Source organism: Ranitomeya variabilis, chromosome 8, assembly GCF_051348905.1.
Source record: "Ranitomeya variabilis isolate aRanVar5 chromosome 8, aRanVar5.hap1, whole genome shotgun sequence".
Taxonomy (NCBI): Eukaryota; Metazoa; Chordata; class Amphibia; order Anura; family Dendrobatidae; genus Ranitomeya; species Ranitomeya variabilis.
Genome location: NC_135239.1, coordinates 179,424,666 through 179,443,390, shown reverse-complemented (window position 1 = coordinate 179,443,390; position 18,725 = coordinate 179,424,666). Strand labels below are relative to the sequence as shown.

Here is an 18,725-nt window from a genome sequence, read left to right as displayed (position 1 = left end):
CATGGTGAAGTGACCAGTGCCTAGGACCCTGGATACCCCCTAAGGCTAACACAAGCCAGTTATATACAGGCGTACACCATACTCCTTGCTTCTATGTATTAAATTGTAAATCATAGTTTTTAACAATTTTTGTAATAAAAATATTCATTTTATAATTATTTTGTATAGAACTCCAATTTCTTTGTTGTTTAGGTTCAATAGGTAGTATAAATATGAAGCCCAGACAGAAGCCTGTCACGCGAAACGTGCGTCAGGGTTAAGGTGCACGTGGTCTCTCATATCCCCTCTTTCCCATATGGGTAAGCATAATCCCTGTATTGCAGTATCAATGGCACTTTATTAAGGAAAGGCAGATGCACACTGGCTACTTTTTACAAATCATTTCTCCATATGGAATTGCTTTTTCCTTTGTGTAATACTTACAGTATGTCACTGTGATACAGATACACTGATGTATCTTGGATTTTGTGCCTCTACATGTTTACTATCAGAGGTTTTGAGTACTTGTGTTGCCTGGATCTTCCCCCTTTTCTAACTTTTCCTGTATTGTTTTGTGGGTTATGTATACCCGTACTATGTATGTGAGTGAGCTAATAAAGATTTGTACAGTTTTTTTTATATTTTTACGTCTCATCTCACCTTATTTATTAAGGGCATTTCTGCTCCATTTTTCTTTTTTGTAGGATCATATTATGAGAGAGAGCTGCTCTAATTGTTTAGTATTAGGTTCTGGCCTTGGAATCATATACATTGGCGTGTATCCGAAATGTCAGTTTTTGTTAACTATCCATACAGAGATAAAGTCATGCAACTACGTCATCCTATGGCTTCTGCAGGGTATAATATCACTGCGGACAAAACACCACTGAGTATAAAAACCACTGGAGAATGTGGAGATTTTATATACTGTTGTATGTAGAAGAAATGTCACTGTGGCCTCTACACAACACAGGGCTGTGGGACGGAGGCGGCGGGGGCACAATGTGAAATATAAGGATTTGTTCCCATTTTCATCCATGTGCATCACTGCAGATTTGAACCCATCAGCCATAACATAAAAAACACCTGTCTAATATTTTTGGTACTCTGGAGACCTGAGTCTCCGATTGTTATTTTAATATGTTTTTCTTCATATATTATTTTAATGAGATCATGTCCAGCAATTTTGTATATTGAAAAAAGTAACATTTATTTATTTATTTATTTATTTATTTGGTTATTAATCTATTTGTTGCTGCATCAGTTCTTGGGAATTTTCTAGGTGTTTACAGATTTTTGAATAGTTAGATGCAAAACATTTAGGGTCCTTGAGTAGGATCTTAAAAAATGCTAACTATGTTACTATGAAAAACGAAACTTTTCTTAAACAAGGTCATCTGATTATGTCAAACTTAGTCCTGCAGCAACCGATGACATCATCGCTTACACTCTGGCTGATGATGTCACAATGGCGATGATGTCACAATACTAGGTGACTGTTAGGTTAAGAATTCCGATGTCATTATTCTTACTTTACCTTCAACTGTTGGAGAGTGAAGACGACTTTTGCGCACTTAACAAATTCGTTATTATTGATATTAACTTATCATGGGACGAAAAAGGAAGTGTAGTGAAAAGAATAAGAGGAGTGCTAAAAAGAGATGCATGGAAGAGAGTTTTTCTCAGAAAGGAGAAACTTCTCAGGACATTGTACAGGACGTACCTGTTAAGAAAACAGATGATCCCTGTACAACATCTTCTGGATATCCACCAGAGATGAAGACCCTTAAAAAGGGGAAAAAAAGAGGGAACACTTCTCCTGAGAAGGAAGATGCACCCCCAAATAAGAGAGGAAGAATGGTGGAATCTGAGAGTGGAAAGGATGTTACCTCTGAAATAAGGTTTAGCGGATCAGCTAAAACCAGGAGCTCTCACCTACATCATGAGAGAGCTGAAAATCAAAGTTGTAGAGAACAACTTAAGAGAAAGAGGACATCTGACACTGAGACCACCATCAAGAGAAGACGAGAGACTGACAAATCCATCGATCAAGCTCCGGAAGGTAAAGTTTATAGTCATTTAGTCACAGGCCACATCCATGTTTTATATACAGTGTTCATTTATTTTATAAAATGTAACCTAATGGCATAATCGTATCCTGTACATCTTACCACTTACATCAGAGCTCTCCACCTTCTATACTTGGGGCTCTCCAGCCAGAATATGGTGGTAACCAGGTTCATCAGGGTAAAATTGCCAATTTATTGTAGCATTATATGTGAGTGTGACTGTAAGATTAATTGTTGGTTCTTATATCTGTTTTCCCTTCTAGGTGTAATCGGTGCTCAGACCACCAGCCCTTCAGAGCAAGTGACTGCCAGTCTTTCCCTGGAGAGTTTCATCTTTACCAGGAAGCTTGGAGAAGGCAGTTTTGGCAGGGTGATGCTGGCAACACATCAACCCAGCGGACTTCAGCTGGCTGTCAAGATGGTCAAGAAGAGGGAATTGTTGGAGTACGCTAACACCATCCGCTTAGAGAGAGAGGTCCTGGAAATCACTGAAGACAGCAGATTCTTCACACATGCCTATGGGACCTTCCAGACAGCGGTAAGAGACTCCTCACTTTCTAAAAATTCCTTTCTCCCCATCATGTCCAGTTGCTTCCATTAGATTGTAAATTCAATCTTTGCCAGTGCAAATGAGTAGCCCTGCTGCATGCTCTGTGTGCCTGTATGCCCTGAGCGCCATTACTGGTGGCTATCATTAGAGGATTTTGACTTAATTTTTGCCCTGGACACCTCTCCAGTGTGTGCAGACACAGAGACATGTCTTCTGGACACACAGTAGAGGTCCCAGAACCATAGTAAATGTTATCAGGATGGATAAAATCTGCATTATTTACCATCATCTTCCCTCCTCTCGCACAGGACTATGCATTTTATGCCATGGAATATCTGAGTGGTGGAACGTTGACTGCATTTATCAAATCCAGAGGCCCCCTGGATGTCTGCACGACCAGGTAAGAGAACAGCCGCTCTGTGATTTCTGTGGCCGCTGTCTCCCCTCATAGTTATTAGTGGTTCAGTAGAACAATTAATGCTGATAGGATATTTTTTCTTCCTTATTAGGTTCCTTGCAGCAGAAATCTTGAGTGGAATAGAGTTTCTCCACAGTCGGGGGATTATTCACCGGTAATAAGCCATTTCTTTTTTTATACGTAGGGAAAGATTTACTATGGGAAATAAATAAATGTGCCAGAATTGTGGTGTTATTTGTGACAAAAATCTGGTGAACATGACGTGTACCACATTCATGAAGTGTTTTAGACATTTTTGGGGCTCACTCGAAGAGGGGACAAGGCTTTTATGGAAATGGGAATAGTTTGATAGGAATCCATGTGGCTTACAATGTCACAACGAGCAACTAAACTGTAACCAGATTTTTGTGAAAATTATTGGCTCTAAGTAATGAAAACAATAGTGATGTAACATCAGACAAAAGTCTCTGAAGATGCTCCTAATTTGTCAAACAGTCACTGTGATGAATGTGGCGCATTTTCAGACTGCCTGGTATATGTCTACACAAGATAGAATTAGTGAATCTTCCCCCAGTGTTTAGTGAGTGGTCCTGTGAAGCCCCCACAGCAACCCCAGCACTACAGCTCATCTATGTCTGATTCACAGAACTATTTTTCTTTCTTTTTTAAGGGATTTAAAACCAGACAACATTCTTCTGGACGGCGATGGACACGCTAAGATTGCTGATTTCGGCCTTGCTGCTATGAATGTATTTGGCTCTCAGAAGATCAGTGAATTTTGCGGCACTCCTCGCTATATGGCTCCTGAGGTGACTATGTGACTACTAATATCTCATACTTTATTATCCACCTGCAATTCTCACTTAATGTGGAGCTTGTGGAATCACAGATCTATCACCACAGCGGTCCACATTTACTAATGCTAACTAATAGATAGACTGTGTAAGAGCCCCCATACATATTAGACTAAAGTCAGCCAAACCAGCCAATATCAGAGGGATCAGCCAACAGTCTAATGTGTACTGGGGCCTCTAGACTCTATATCCAGGAGGAGAAGGATCTAGCACATTGGATTTCCAATGATCAATCCTTTATTTTTTGGAGTCTGGCAGAGTTTCTCTAATAGAGAACATAGAAGTTCTTGGCCGAACTGTGAGTTCCTGTTCATGGGAGAGGTAGCTATCAACCAAATGATCTTTTGGCTGACATGTATTATGTATGGGGGCTTAGGTGTGGAAAAACTCAACCAGTAAACATGGACCATGGTTGTTTTCTCTCTCCCAGGATGGACAATGTACTAACTTACTCTTCTAATCTTATGTTTCAACAGATGATCCGTCGACAGCCCTTTAATTACACTGTTGACCTGTTCGCTTTTGGGGTCATAGTCAACGAAATGGCCACAGGATATTTCCCGCTTAACTATGTTCAGTATTTACGAAGGCTTGCCCGTTCAGTGACACGTGACAAACCTTGCTATCCGAACACCATGGATTCTCAGCTCAGGGATGTCATAGAGAGAGTGAGTAAATAGACACTTATACCTGGAGACATAGGAAGGATAGACCAGTCATGAGTTTTGATAATACACCGTACATTTCATCACCACTGTGTTGGGTATTTCAGCTTTATCCAATAGAAGGAATTTGGACAATGCTGGAGCCCCGGGACAGCCTCTCCTATATGTACAGCGTTCTCATCTACAGGCCAATTTATACAATAAAGAGGCTGCGGCGCTCACCAAAACCTCTCCACACAGCTAATCATCAGGATTATTGGGTATCGGTCCCTGACTGATCAACTACTGATGGCTTATCCTATACTATCCTGTCCTATCCTGTCCTGTACTATCCGATCCTGTCCTATCCTGTCCTGTACCATCCTATCCTGTACCATCCTGTTCTGTACTATCCAGTCTTATCCTGTCCTATCCTATCCTTTACTTTACTATCGTATCCTGTATTATCCTATCTTATCCTGTCCTATCGCATTTGTTCCTAGCAATGGCTGTTTTAATAAATTCATCTTTCTATAAGAAAATTAGAAATCAATTCTGTAACTGCTGTTTTTTTCTGAGATTATTTCTATTATTACTTGTGATATAATAATGGTTCTTATTTATTTGCAGCTCTTGTGTAAATCACCAGAGAAGAGGCAGGATGTTTGCAGCAATTTAAAAGGACATCCATTCTTCTCGCCCATAAACTGGGAGGAATTAGAGGCGGGAAGGTCACGTCCACCATTTACAATGACACCTGTAAGTGCACAGCGTTATTTTATTATAATGTCACCTCCTTGTCTGTGTAATGTGATAATATGTGAAACAAATCTACTATATAATTGTCTAAGGGGTACATCCTTCTTTCTGTCTGTCCTTCTGTCACCGTTATTCATTCGCTGATTGGTCTCGACAGCTGCCTGTCATGGCTGCTGCGACCAATCAGCGACACGCACAGTCCGAAAGAAAATGGCCGCTCCTTACTCCCCACACTCACTGCCGGCGCCCGCATACACCCCTCCGCTCACCGCTCACACAGGGTTAATGCTTGCGATAATGGACCGCGTTATGCCGCGGGTAACGCACTCCGTTACCGCCGCTATTAACCCTGTGTGACCAAGATTTTTACTATTGAGGCTGCCTATGCAGCGCCAATAGTAAAAACATCTAATGTTAAAAATAATAAAAATAAAAAAAAATGATTGTATACTCACCTACGCCGCCTTTCCCGCTCCTCGCGATGCAACCGCCACGCTCCGGTGCATCATGTGACCGCGACATCATGACAGGTCCTGCGCTACAAGGACCTGCCAGTCGACAGAGCTACAACGCGCCGGCGGAAGGTGAGTATATGTTTATTTTTTATTTTTTTAACCTGTATCATACGCTGGGCAATATACTACGTAGCTGGGCAATATACTACATGGGCTGTGCAATATACTACGTGGCTCTGTGCTGTATACTACGTCACTGGGCAATATACTATGTAGCTCTGCTGTATACTACGTCACTGGGCAATGTACTACGTGACTGGGCAAAATATACTATGTGGCTCTGCTGTATATTAGGTGGCTCTGTGCTGTATACTACGTCACTGGGCAATATACTATGTGGCTCTGCTGTATACTATGTCACTGGGCAATATACTACGTCAATGGGCAATATACTATGTGGCTCTGCTGTATACTACGTCACTGGACAATGTACTACGTGACTGGGCAAAATATACTATGTGGCTCTGCTGTATACTACGTGGCTCTGTGCTGTATACTACGTCACTGGGCAATATACTACATGGGCTGTGCAATATGCTATGTGACTCTGCTGTATACTATGTGGCTCTGTGCTGTATACTACGTCACTGGGCAATATACTACGTGGACATACATATTCTAGAATACCCGATGCGTTAGAATCGGGCCACCATCCCCTGCTGGTAAATGGGTGGAATTACAGTATGGGGCAGGATGGACAGGCTTTTACATATTTCTCAAAAGTGTAATTATTGTCCCCAATTCTTCAGAAGGCCACTTAGTGAATAACTTGGATCCGTTCACACTGTGGATTTTTTTTGCGAAAGAGCAATATTGCTCTTGCCATTTTTGGAAGAAAAAACCACAACCGAAGTATGAATTTTTGTTGATACCGCGGCAAAAGAACCCAATGTGGTTGCAACGTGTGAACAAAGGTTTATGGTGCAGTTGTAGCAGATGTGGATACCGCAGATTGCCAGGCAGCACCAGTAGTTGACTTGTTCTCAAGCTGCAGGTAACGATGCATCATGGCGAATAGCGGTAATCTGCACACGGTTACCACGGCTCATCCACAATCTGTACAGATGCCCTCAGGAGGGGACGGATATAATTAAATACCTAATGAAGTAACCAGATTGATTTGTCTTCTTCCTATAGATCCCAGTTCTGGAAACGAGCAAACAAATGGAATTGCACCAAGTGATGTCTGGCATTGAAGCTCAGAAACCACCTATAACCCCGGAGGACCAGCGGCTGTTCTGTGGCTTCTCCTATATCAGCAACAGGTGGAAGAACATTACTGGCACTGAAGCTCAGAAACCACCTATAACCCCGGAGGACCAGCGGCTGATCTGTGGCTTCTCCTCTATCAGCAACAGGTGGAAGAACATTACTGGCATTGAAGCTCAGAAACCACCTGGAACCCCGGAGGACAAGTGGCTGTTCCGTGGCTTCTCCTATATCAGAAACATGTGGAAGAACATTAAAAGCCGCATAAATTACAGCAATTGCAATATATCATAGTCCCCCCAATACCTGACTACTGGGTCAGGGAGGCATGGACCTGGGTGTGGTCTGAAGAAACAGGCGGGGTCTGTTGTTATCCCACCCCGAGTTCTTCCATCTACTCTGTTACATATCAGAGACCATAGTGTCCTGCATTCTCTATTGCTGCCCCATAACTCACCTGGCTGGTATGCTGCTTGGAGATGTAGGACCGTCAGACTACAGGATGGCACGGTGGCGCAGTGATTAGCACTGTTGGCGAGCAGCGCGGTGCTCCTGGGTGGAAATCTGGGACACCATCTGCACAGAGTTTGTATGTTCTCCCCTTGTCTGTGTGGGTTTTCCCCGGGTACTCCGGTTTCCTCCCACAACTCAAAACATACTGCTAGGAGAAAAAAATAAAATTATTAATTATTTAACATCATCCTGTATCTCGTGTATTTCTGTATTTATCACCAGTATGTGACATATAGAAAGGTGGTAACACTGCACAGTGTCAGGACGTTCATATACTATTACTTATCCTCTACATTACACACCTGTAAGAATTCACTGATGTCCACAGTGACATAAAACATGAATTTCTGAATAAGTAGGTTTTGAGCCTCTAGTAGTCTGCACAGTTACGATGTAACACGTAAACTCACCGGCTCCTTCCTACAGCCCTCCCTATACGTTGTTATTGCTTCCTCCTGAGAATGAGGTTGTGTTGTTACTAGAACTCCGGGTTTTCTGTTACTACGTGCGCTATGAGGATTTTATTTAGCGGTATATGTACAGCGGATGTTGGTTGTGAGTGCATGGAGCGGGCTCAGGAGCGGAGAGCGCGTCCTACAAGGCGGCAGTGGGTTGGATACACAGCTGACTCGCATCTATAACTGACTGAGGTGGCATTGTTACTAGAACTATGGGTTTATGCATCTTCCTGCAGCCTCTAACTCTGACATTATCACTCTCTTCCATCTCCCCATGAGGCCTAATGTCCGTCAGTCGCTAATCTATTGTATATCTGTCCCATCAAAAGCACATATCTCAGCGTCTACAATAGGAATGTTCAGGTCCTGCCCCCGAGAATACAAGAAACTGCACAGGACGCCTACTTTTAAGTGGGTATGTAATCCACATCAGTTTTCGGGTGTGATTTGGTACATTGAAGGGAAAGTGCTAAAAATTAAAACATTTAAAAAAAACAACAAATTCTCAGTTTTATAACCTTCCCGACCTTGGATGTACGGCGTATGTCATGGCAATTATGCGCGATCGCCACCAGACGTTCAACTAACATGAAAGCTGTAACCCAGCTCTCACTGCCAGGAGCGGCGCCCGCACTGGTCTCCGCAGTTTAACCCCCTAAATGCTGTGAATTATATCAATCGCAACATATAACGGGCAGGGAAAGGGAGGGAGCTCTCTCTCCACTCAGATTGGTGCCTCCGCAAGGGCCTCATCGTTGCCATGGTGACCCTGGTCACGAGGCTAGCAAACTTGTTACACCATGCTCAGAGCATGGTCTAAACAAGCTAAACAAGACCTGACAGCTGTAAATCATTGCAATACTTTATAACAGCGATTAGAGTGATAAACGTGAAAGTTACATAGAGGGACAAAGTAAAAAAGTAAAAATAAAGTAAAAAAAAATTGAAAAAATATCCTTATCCCCTTAACCACCAAGGGTGGTTTGCACATTAATGACCGGGCCAATTTTTACAATTCTAACCACTGTCCCTTTATGAGGTTATAACTCTGGAACGCTTCAACAGATCCCGGTGAATCTGACATTGTTTTCTTGTGACATATTGTATTTCATGATAGTGGTAAAATTTCTTTGATATTACCTTCGTTTATTTGTGAAAAAAACTGAAATTTGGTGAAAATTTCCTGACGAAGGAATCAGTGATTCCGAAACGCGTTGGATTGTGGTCCGTAGGGTGCTCCATAGCCATAGCCAGTCCCGTGAGGTATCACGTGACCGTGACATTACGTAAAGTCCTGCAGCTTCCTGCACCTTGCTGGCTGTTCGCTGACTTCTGACCTGGAACACCTACACGCAGTAACTTGTTACCAACAAACAGGGGCGTCTGTCACTGGCCGGGACGGCCCCCACCAGCAAGGAAGCCTTCTCTGTTTGGTGGAATCTGGCATTCACAAACTCGTGCATACCACAAGGACCTTCCACATTTGGAACCACCATCCCTGCAGCATCATCCTGACACACAGGTAAATGAATAATAGGCGGCATTGAATATATTGCGTCAACTTGTACACTCCATCCAGGTACATATATATATATATATATCTGGTAGGGAATTTTTCCCACTATCTGGTCTTTTTGTGCAAATATGAACTTTGCATGTATTTAATAAAAACATCAACCTTGTCCCACAAAAAAAGAAGCCATCACATGACTCTGTCGGCAGGTTTATAGGAAAATTATAGCTCTCAAAATATGGCGAAGCAGTAATAAGTGTCTTTTAGTGTGTGACTGCAGCCAAACATATAAAAACAATTTAAATCTGGTAATTGCACCGACACGAAAAATAAAGTTGTCATGTCACATAAACCACTGTTGTGAATTCCGTTCTTGGGCTCCCTCCGGTGGTCGTAAATGGCACTTTTGTGAATTCTGCCCTTGGGCTCCCTCCGGTGGTTTTGAGTGGAACTGCTGCTCCTTGGGTTTAGCATTAGCAGCTGCTTCCACTGATCGTCTCTCCTGGATCTGCTATTTAGCCTGGCTCTAGTCTTCAGCCAGTGCCAGCTGTCAATGTTTCTTGGTTGGATTCAGAACTCTCCTTGGATTTCTCTGATGGCCTGTCCATTTCAGCAAAGATAAGTCCTTGCTTGTTCTTTTGGTTGTCCATTTGCTGTGGACTTAATCGCTCAGCTCATGTTATGTTTTTTCTTGTCCAGCTTGTCAGTATGATATATTCAGCCTAGCTGGAAGCTCTGGGGAAGCAGATTTGCCCTCCACACCGTGAGTCGGTGTGGAGATCATTTTTGTAAACTCTGCGTGGATTTTTAGTTTTTAATACTGACCGCACAGTATCCTTTCCTATTCTTTTAGATTAGTAGTGGCCTCCTTTGCTAAAATCTATTTTCATTTCTGTGTATGTCATTTCCCTCTCCACTCACAGTCAATATTTGTGGGGGGCTATCTTTCCTTTTGGGATTTTCTCTGAGGCGAGATAGCTTTCTGTTTCCATCTTTAGGGGTAGCTAGTTCTCAGGCTGTGACGAGGTGTCTAGGGAGAGACAGGAACATCCCACGGCTATTTCTAGTGTTGGTGTTAGGATTAGGAACTGTGGTCAGTACAGATACCACCTCCTCAGAGCTCGTCCCATGTTGCTCTTTAACCACCAGGTCATATCAGTGTTGCTCCTTAACCACCAGGTCATACCAGGGAGCCCAAGGGCAGAATTCACAAAAGTGCCATTTACTACCACCGGAGGGAGCCCAAGAACGGAATTCACAACAGTACCCCCCCTTGAATCCAACCCAGAAACATTGACAGCTGGCATGAACTAAAGACCAGAGCCAGGTTAAATAGCAAAGCCAGGAGAGATGATCAGTGAAAGCAGCTGCTACTGCTAAACTCAAGGAGCAGCAGTTCCACTAGAAACCACCAGAGGGAGACCAAGGGCAGAACTCACAAAAGTACCATTCACAACCACAGGAGGGAGCCCAAGAACGGAATTCACAACAGTACCCCCCCCCTTGAGGAGGGGTCACCGAACCCTCACCAGAGCCCCCAGGCCAATCAGGACGAGCCAAGTGAAAAGCACGAACCAAATCGGCAGCATGGACATCGGAGGCAACAACCCAAGAATTATCTTCCTGGCCATAACCCTTCCACTTGACCAGATACTGAAGCTTCCGCCTCGAAAAACGAGAATCCAAAATCTTCTCCACCACATATTCCAACTCCCCCTCAACCAACACCGGAGCAGGAAGATTAACAGAGCGAACCATGGGCACCACATATCTCCGCAACAAAGATCTATAGAAAACATTATGGACGGAAAAAGAAGCTGGAAGGGCCAAACAAAAAGATACCGGATTGATAATTTCAGAAATCTTATAAGGACCAATAAAGCGAGGCTTGAAATTAGGGGAAGAAACCTTCATAGGAACATGACGAGAAGATAACCAGACTAAATCCCCAACACGAAGCCGGGACCAACACACCGATGACGGTTAGCAAAACGTTGAGCCTTTTCCTGAGACAACGTCAAATTGTCCACCACATGAGTCCAAATCTGCTGTAACCTGTCCACCACAGAATCCACACCAGGACAGTCAGTAGGCTCAACCTGCCCTGAAGAAAAACGAGGATGAAAACCAAAATTACAAAAAAAAGGCGAAACCAAGGTAGCCGAACTAGCCCGATTATTAAGGGCAAACTCGGCCAACGGCAAGAAGGTCACCCAATCATCCTGATCAGCAGACACAAAGCATCTCAAATAGGTTTCCAAGGTCTGATTGGTTCGCTCAGTTTGGCCATTTGTCTGAGGATGAAATGCTGAAGAAAAAGACAAATCAATGCCCATTCTAGCACAAAAGGACCGCCAAAACCTAGAAACAAACTGGGAACCTCTGTCAGACACAATATTCTCCGGAATGCCATGCAAACGAACCACATGCTGAAAAAATAATGGAACCAAATCAGAGGAGGAAGGCAACTTAGGCAAAGGTACCAAATGGACCATCTTAGAAAACCGGTCACAAACCACCCAGATAACAGACATCTTCTGGGAAACAGGAAGATCCGAAATAAAATCCATGGAAATATGCGTCCAGGGCCTCTCAGGGACCGGCAAAGGCAAAAGCAACCCACTAGCACGGGAACAGCAAGGCTTGGCCCGGGCACAAGTCCCACAGGACTGCACAAAAGAACGCACATCCCGCGACAAGGAAGGCCACCAAAAGGACCTAGCAACCAATTCTCTGGTACCAAAAATCCCAGGAGGACCAGCCAACACCGAACAATGAACCTCAGAAATTACCTTACTAGTCTATCTATCAGGGACAAACAGTTTCCCCACTGGACAGCGGTCAGGTCTATCAGCCTGAAACTCCCGAAGCACCCGCCGTAAATCAGGGGAGATGGCAGAAAGAATCACCCCCTCCTTGAGAATACCAACCGGCTCAAGGACTCCCGGAGAATCAGGCAAAAAACTCCTAGAGAGGGCATCAGCCTTCACATTCTTAGATCCCGGAAGATACGAGACCACAAAATCAAAACGGGAGAAAAACAGGGACCATCGAGCTTGTCTAGGATTCAACCGCTTGGCAGACTCGAGGAAAATCAGATTCTTATGATCGGTCAAGACCACAACGCGATGTTTGGCTCCATCAAGCCAATGTCGCCACTCCTCGAATGCCCACTTCATAGCCAACAACTCCCGATTGCCGACATCATAATTACGCTCAGCAGGCGAAAACTTTCTAGAGAAGAAGGCACACGGTTTCATCAAAGAACCATCAGAACTTCTCTGAGACAAAACGGCCCCTGCCCCAATCTCAGAAGCGTCAACCTCAACCTGAAAAGAGAGAGAAACATCTGGCTGACGCAACACAGGGGCAGAAGTAAAACGACGTTTAAGCTCCTGAAAGGCCTCAACAGCCGCAGAGGACCAATTCATCACATCAGCGCCTTTCTTCGTCAAATCGGTCAGAGGCTTAACCACACTGGAAAAGTTAGCAATGAAGCGGCGATAAAAATTAGCAAAGCCCAGAAATTTCTGAAGGCTCTTCACAGATGTGGGTTGAGTCCAATCATGAATGGCCTGGACCTTAACAGGATCCATTTCAATAGCCGAGGGAGAAAAAATAAAACCCAAAAAAGAAACCTTCTGAACTCCAAAAAGGCACTTAGACCCCTTCACAAACAACGCATTAGCACGAAGGATCTGAAATACCATCCTGACCTGCTTCACATGAGACTCCCAATCATCGGAAAAAACCAAAATATCATCCAAATATACAATCATGAATTTATCAAGATAATTCCAGAAGATATCATGCATAAAGGACTGAAACACAGATGGAGCATTAGAGAGCCCGAATGGCATCACAAGGTATTCAAAATGGCCTTCGGGCGTATTAAATGCTGTTTTCCATTCGTCACCCTGTTTAATACGAACAAGATTATACGCCCCTCTAAGGTCAATCTTAGTAAACCAACTAGCCCCCTTAATCCGAGCAAACAAATCAGAAAGCAAAGGTAAAGGGTACTGGAATTTGACCGTGATCTTATTGAGAAGGCGATAATCTATACAGGGCCTCAAGGAGCCATCCTTCTTGGCAACAAAAAAGAACCCCGCTCCCAACGGTGACGAAGACGGGCGAATATGCCCCTTCTCCAAAGACTCCTTAATATAACTCCGCATAGCGGCATGCTCTGGCACAGACAGATTGAAAAGTCGGCCCTTTGGGAACTTGCAGCCAGGAATCAAGTTAATAGCACAATCGCAGTCCCTATGAGGAGGAAGGGAACTGGACTTGGGCTCATCAAATATATCCTGGAAATCCGACAAAAACTCAGGAACTTCAGAAGAGCAAATTGACATCAAAGGAACATCACTATGTATCCCTTGACAACCCCAACTAGTCACAGACATAGATTTCCAATCCAGCACTGGATTATGTACCTGTAACCATGGAAAACCCAGCACAACAACATCATGCAAATTATGCAACACCAAAAAGCGAATATCTTCCTGATGTGCTGGAGCCATGTACATGGTTAACTGTGTCCAGTACTGAGGTTTATTCTTGGCCAATGGCGTAGCATCAATCCCCCTTAAGGTAATTGGGCTCTGCTAAGGCTCCAAGGAAAAACCACAGCGTTTGGCAAATTCTAAGTCCATTAAGTTCAGGGCAGCGCCTGAATCCACAAATGCCATAACAGAAAAGGACGACAATGAGCAAATCAGGTTAACAGACAAGAGAAATTTAGGCTGTACAGTACTAATGGTAACAGACCTAGCGACCCTCTTAGTACGCTTAGGGCAACCAGAAATAGCATGAGTAGAATCACCACAGTAAAAACACAGCCCATTCTGACGTCTGAATTCTTGCCGTTCTGCTCTAGTCAAAATCCTATCACATTGCATAGGCTCAGGACTCTGCCCAGAGGACACTGCCATATGGTGCACCACCTTGCGCTCGCGCAGGCGCCGATCAATCTGAATGGCCAAAGACATTGATTCGTTCAAACCAGCAGGCGTGGGGAATCCCACCATAACATCTTTAAGGGCTTCAGAAAGACCCTTTCTGAAAATTGCTGCCAGGGCATACTCATTCCATTTTGTGAGCACAGACCACTTTCTAAATTTCTGGCAGTATACTTCTGCCGCTTCCTGACCCTGACACAGAGCCAGCAAGGTTTTTTCTGCCTGATCCACAGAATTAGGTTCGTCATACAGCAATCCGAGCGCTTGAAAAAATGCGTCTACATTGAGCAATGCAGGATTCCCTGGCTCAAGGGAGAATGCCCAGTCCTGCGGGTCTCCACGCAGCAGAGAAATGACAATCTTCACCTGCTGAATGGGGTCACCAGAGGAATGGGGTCTCAAAGCAAAAAACAATCTGCAGTTATTTTTAAAGTTCAGAAATTTAGATCTATCCCCAGAAAACAAATCAGGAATAGGAATTCTAGGCTCTAGAACCGGAGTCTGAACAACATAATCTTGGATACTCTGTACCCTTGCAGCGAGTTGATCCACACGCAAGAACAGACCCTGAACCTCCATGTCAACACCAGAATACTGAACCACCCAGAGATTAAGGGGGAAAAAAAGACAAAACAGGCTGCAAAGGAAAAAAAATGGCTCAGAACTTTTTTTTCCCTCTTTTGAGATGCATTCAACACATTGCGGGCCAGCTGTACTGTTATGACCTGGTGGTTAAGGAGAAACACTGATATGACCTGGTGGTTAAAGAGCAACATGGGACGAGCTCTGAGGAGGTGGTCCATTTGCTGTGGACTTAATCGCTCAGCTCATGTTATGTTTTTTCTTGTCCAGCTTGTCAGTATGATATATTCAGCCTAGCTGGAAGCTCTGGGGAAGCAGATTTGCCCTCCACACCGTGAGTCGGTGTGGAGATTATTTTTGTAAACTCTGCGTGGACTTTTAGTTTTTAATACTGACCGCACAGTATCCTTTCCTGTTCTGTCTATCTAGATTAGTAGTGGCCTCCTTTGCTAAAATCTGTTTTCATTTCTGTGTATGTCATTTCCCTCTCTACTCACAGTCAATATTTGTGGGGGGCTATCTTTCCTTTTGGGGATTTTCTCTGAGGCAAGATAGCTTTCTGTTTCCATCTTTAGGGGTAGTTAGTTCTCAGGCTGTGACGAGGTGTCTAGGGAATCCAAAAAATAGGTTAAACCGCACCCTATGTCCCTTATAGCCTTCCTAGGCCTGTGGACGCAAGTCCTTGCCAGGGGGTCAGCCCAGCTAAAAAGTCCAATCCATAATGTAAAAAAGAGGACAGCGCCACAACGGTCAGTGATAAGAAAAAACTTACAGCTTTAATCTGCCAACTGCGGCGACGTTTCGGTATAAACCTTTATCAAGCGGTGTCTAGGGAGTGACAGGAACATCCCACGGCTACTTCTAGTGTTGGTGTTAGGATCAGGAACTGCGGTCAGTACAGATACCACCTCCTCAGAGCTCGTCCCATGTTGCTCCTTATTAACCACCAGGTCATAACAAACCACATAAGGAATAGCATACAAAATAAATAAAAACAATTCTTCACCTGCTCTTGCTTTTTTCATTCTGCCTCCCAAAGTTTGTAGTTAGGTTCAGTTCACATTTATCCTGTGCGCTACGCTGAGCGCTTACATCGGGGTTTCGTGTAAATCTCTGAAATATGTAATTCACACGGATCCAGGGTGAAAGATTCCATATAATGAGGCAGATGGGGATGCTAATCTAATTTACGGGTGCGTGTCTCCAAAAGCGTGAGCTGGGTATAATTCACTGGGCACTGCAACATACTGGGCACTACAATGGCAGATTTGCAATTTTCACTCAGCAACATCAACTGCTGTTTGTTTCTGGAAAACATCAATGGAGTCAAAATCATCACTACACCTGTATATAAATACAGAATATATGGAATCTGCAAACTATTCTTGGAAAATCTGAGCTCCAGGAGGCAAACAGCAATCCATCCCTCCCGAATCTTGCGGTATGGCTAAGCAATATTGTACAGCCACATATAAGGAATTTCCACATTCAGTAGAAATTGTGGGACACATTTTGGTGCCATTTTTACCCATATTCCAGTGTGAAAATATGAAATCTGGGGATTAAACAAAATTGAAATTGGTGAAAATGTAAATTATTTTTTCTTCATTGCTCAATGGTGCTAAATGGTATAAAATTCTGTGACACACCTGTGGTGTCAATATGATCACTGCACCTCTAGATGAATTCATTGAGAAGTGTATCTTGTAAAATGCGGTCATTTATAGGAGGTTCTGCTGTTCTGGCACCTCACGGACTCTGCCAGTGTGACATGGAACCCTCAAACCATTCCAGCAAAACTGAACTCCAATATGACGCTCCTTCCTTGCTGAGCTTTGCACTTCCTTTCTGAGCTTTGCGCTGTGCTTCAAGTCATTTTTGACCACATATGGGGTATTTTCGCACTCAGGAGTAATTACACAGCAATTTTGAAGTTTCATTTTCTACTGTTACCCTTGTGAAAATAAAAAAATTCGGGCTAAAAGAACATTTTTGTGGGGAAAATGTGATTTTTTTTTTATTTTCATGGCTCTACTTTATAAACTTCTATGAAGCACCTGGGGGTTCAAGGTGCTCACCACACATTTAAGTACATTCCTTGAGGGGTCTAGTTTACAAAATGTGGTCACTTGTGGGGGGTTACCACTGTTTAGGCACATCAGGGGCTCTCCAAACATGACATGGCGTCTGCTCTCGATTCCAGCTATTTTTGCGTTCAAAAAGTCAAACGCCACTGCTTCTCTTCCGAGCCCTGCCATGCGCCTAAACACATATGGGGTATCGGTGTACTCAGGAGAAACTGCATAAAAAATTGTAATTTCCATTTTCTCCTGTTACCATTGTGAAAATACAAAATTTGGGGGTAAAGTAAAAATTTTACGAAAATAAAGTAAATGGTCATTTATCCTTTCACATTGCACTATTTTCTGTGAAGCACCAGAAGGGTTAATAAACTTCTTGAATGTGGTTGTGAGGACTTTGAGGGGTGCAGTTTTTTGAAAGGTGTCACTTTTGAGTATTTTCCCCCTAAAGTCACTTCAAGTGATGTGGTCCCTAAAAAAATGGTTATGTAAATTTTGTTGGAAAATGGAAATTGCTGATCAACTTTTACAGGGTCATGTCAAAGTTTGCCACCTCTAGCCAAAATTACTGTTATTGTGAATAGTTAAGCAAGTTGAAGATTAAATGATCTCTACAAGGACTAAAGATGACACATTTACTTTGTATTTTAGGCAAAAAATATGCATAGTGAGGGGCGTGGCTATGTAGGTGAAGAGAGAAGACGTACCCCGGGAGAGCTTCCAATATCCTAATGGTATCCTGCCACTTAGACCCCTTTAAAGTGTGGGCTGCATGTTGATTTGTAATCCCCTTGGACCCTGGAAGGTGCTCCGCCAAGACCTTTTTTGGCACGTCTTCTCAAGGATAGAGACGCTATTCTACGTCTGGCACGGCAGAAGAGCCCCATCAAATTCCACAATGCCACAATTTCGATCTTTCCGGATTTCTCCATGGAGCTTCAGAAGCAGCGGGCATGGTTCATGGAAATTAAGAAACAACTTGGAGACCGGAATGCTTTATACTCCAAGATTTATCCCGCCCGACTACGGGTCGTTCATGAGGGTTCCTCTACATTCTTCACTGATCCGGAGGAGGCGGCTGAGTGGCTACGGGTCCACAAGGTGTCCAATGTAAAGAAATCCTAATGTACTTGTGCGGATAATTATATAATGGAGCTTTCTGTGTGGGTGTCTAACCTAACAACAATACCGGACGCTGAATCTAGTGAGGGTATCCCTGTTTTCACTTGATAATAGGAGCATGGGACTACGCTCCTACATTGTTTGGTTTTTGCTCTGTTTCTTTTTCTATGTTTGTTTTATCTGTTCTGTGGGTAGAAATCGCCGCCAACGGATCTCTCGGCCTCTATGTGTTATCCCAAGGCTTTGCCCGGTCAATACTATTTACCATTTCTTGATGAGTGAGTATGGGGTCTGAAATAATATGCATGACCTGGAATGTGCGTGGTATTAAATCTCCCCGGAAAAAGATTAAGGTATTTTCGCAGATCAAGCGCTACCATCCACATATCGTAGCGTTCGTAGAAACAAATTTGACTAGAGACACGGCCCGATGTGTACAGAAACCGTGGGTACAATGGTCCATACACGCGTTTCACACCAGCTACTCAAGAGGGG

General features: G+C 43.6%; 1 protein-coding gene across 1 annotated transcript; it reads left to right on the top strand.

Annotated features, from left to right (window-relative positions):
* Positions 1 to 1,836: 1,836 nt before the first annotated feature.
* On the top strand, positions 1,837 to 7,561 carry LOC143788169 (protein kinase C delta type-like). The gene is made up of 8 exons (XM_077277597.1): positions 1,837 to 2,041; positions 2,312 to 2,586; positions 2,907 to 2,998; positions 3,108 to 3,170; positions 3,687 to 3,825; positions 4,347 to 4,538; positions 5,145 to 5,273; positions 6,926 to 7,561. The coding sequence occupies exons 1-8, from the start codon at positions 1,837 to 1,839 to the stop codon at positions 7,289 to 7,291; spliced, it is 1,461 nt and encodes a 486-aa protein (XP_077133712.1). The 3' UTR covers positions 7,292 to 7,561.
* The last annotated feature ends 11,164 nt before the right edge of the window (positions 7,562 to 18,725 follow it).

What these genes read in the sequence shown, in the direction of transcription:
- LOC143788169 (XM_077277597.1), top strand. Translation starts at nt 1,837, where the DNA reads ATGGTGGAATCTGAGAGTGGAAAGGATGTTACCTCTGAAATAAGGTTT. An exon ending in ATGGGACCTTCCAGACAGCG is followed by an intron (nt 2,587 to 2,906) that starts GTAAGAGACTCC and finishes CCTCTCGCACAG; the next exon opens with GACTATGCATTTTATGCCAT. An exon ending in CTGGATGTCTGCACGACCAG is followed by an intron (nt 2,999 to 3,107) that starts GTAAGAGAACAG and finishes CTTCCTTATTAG; the next exon opens with GTTCCTTGCAGCAGAAATCT.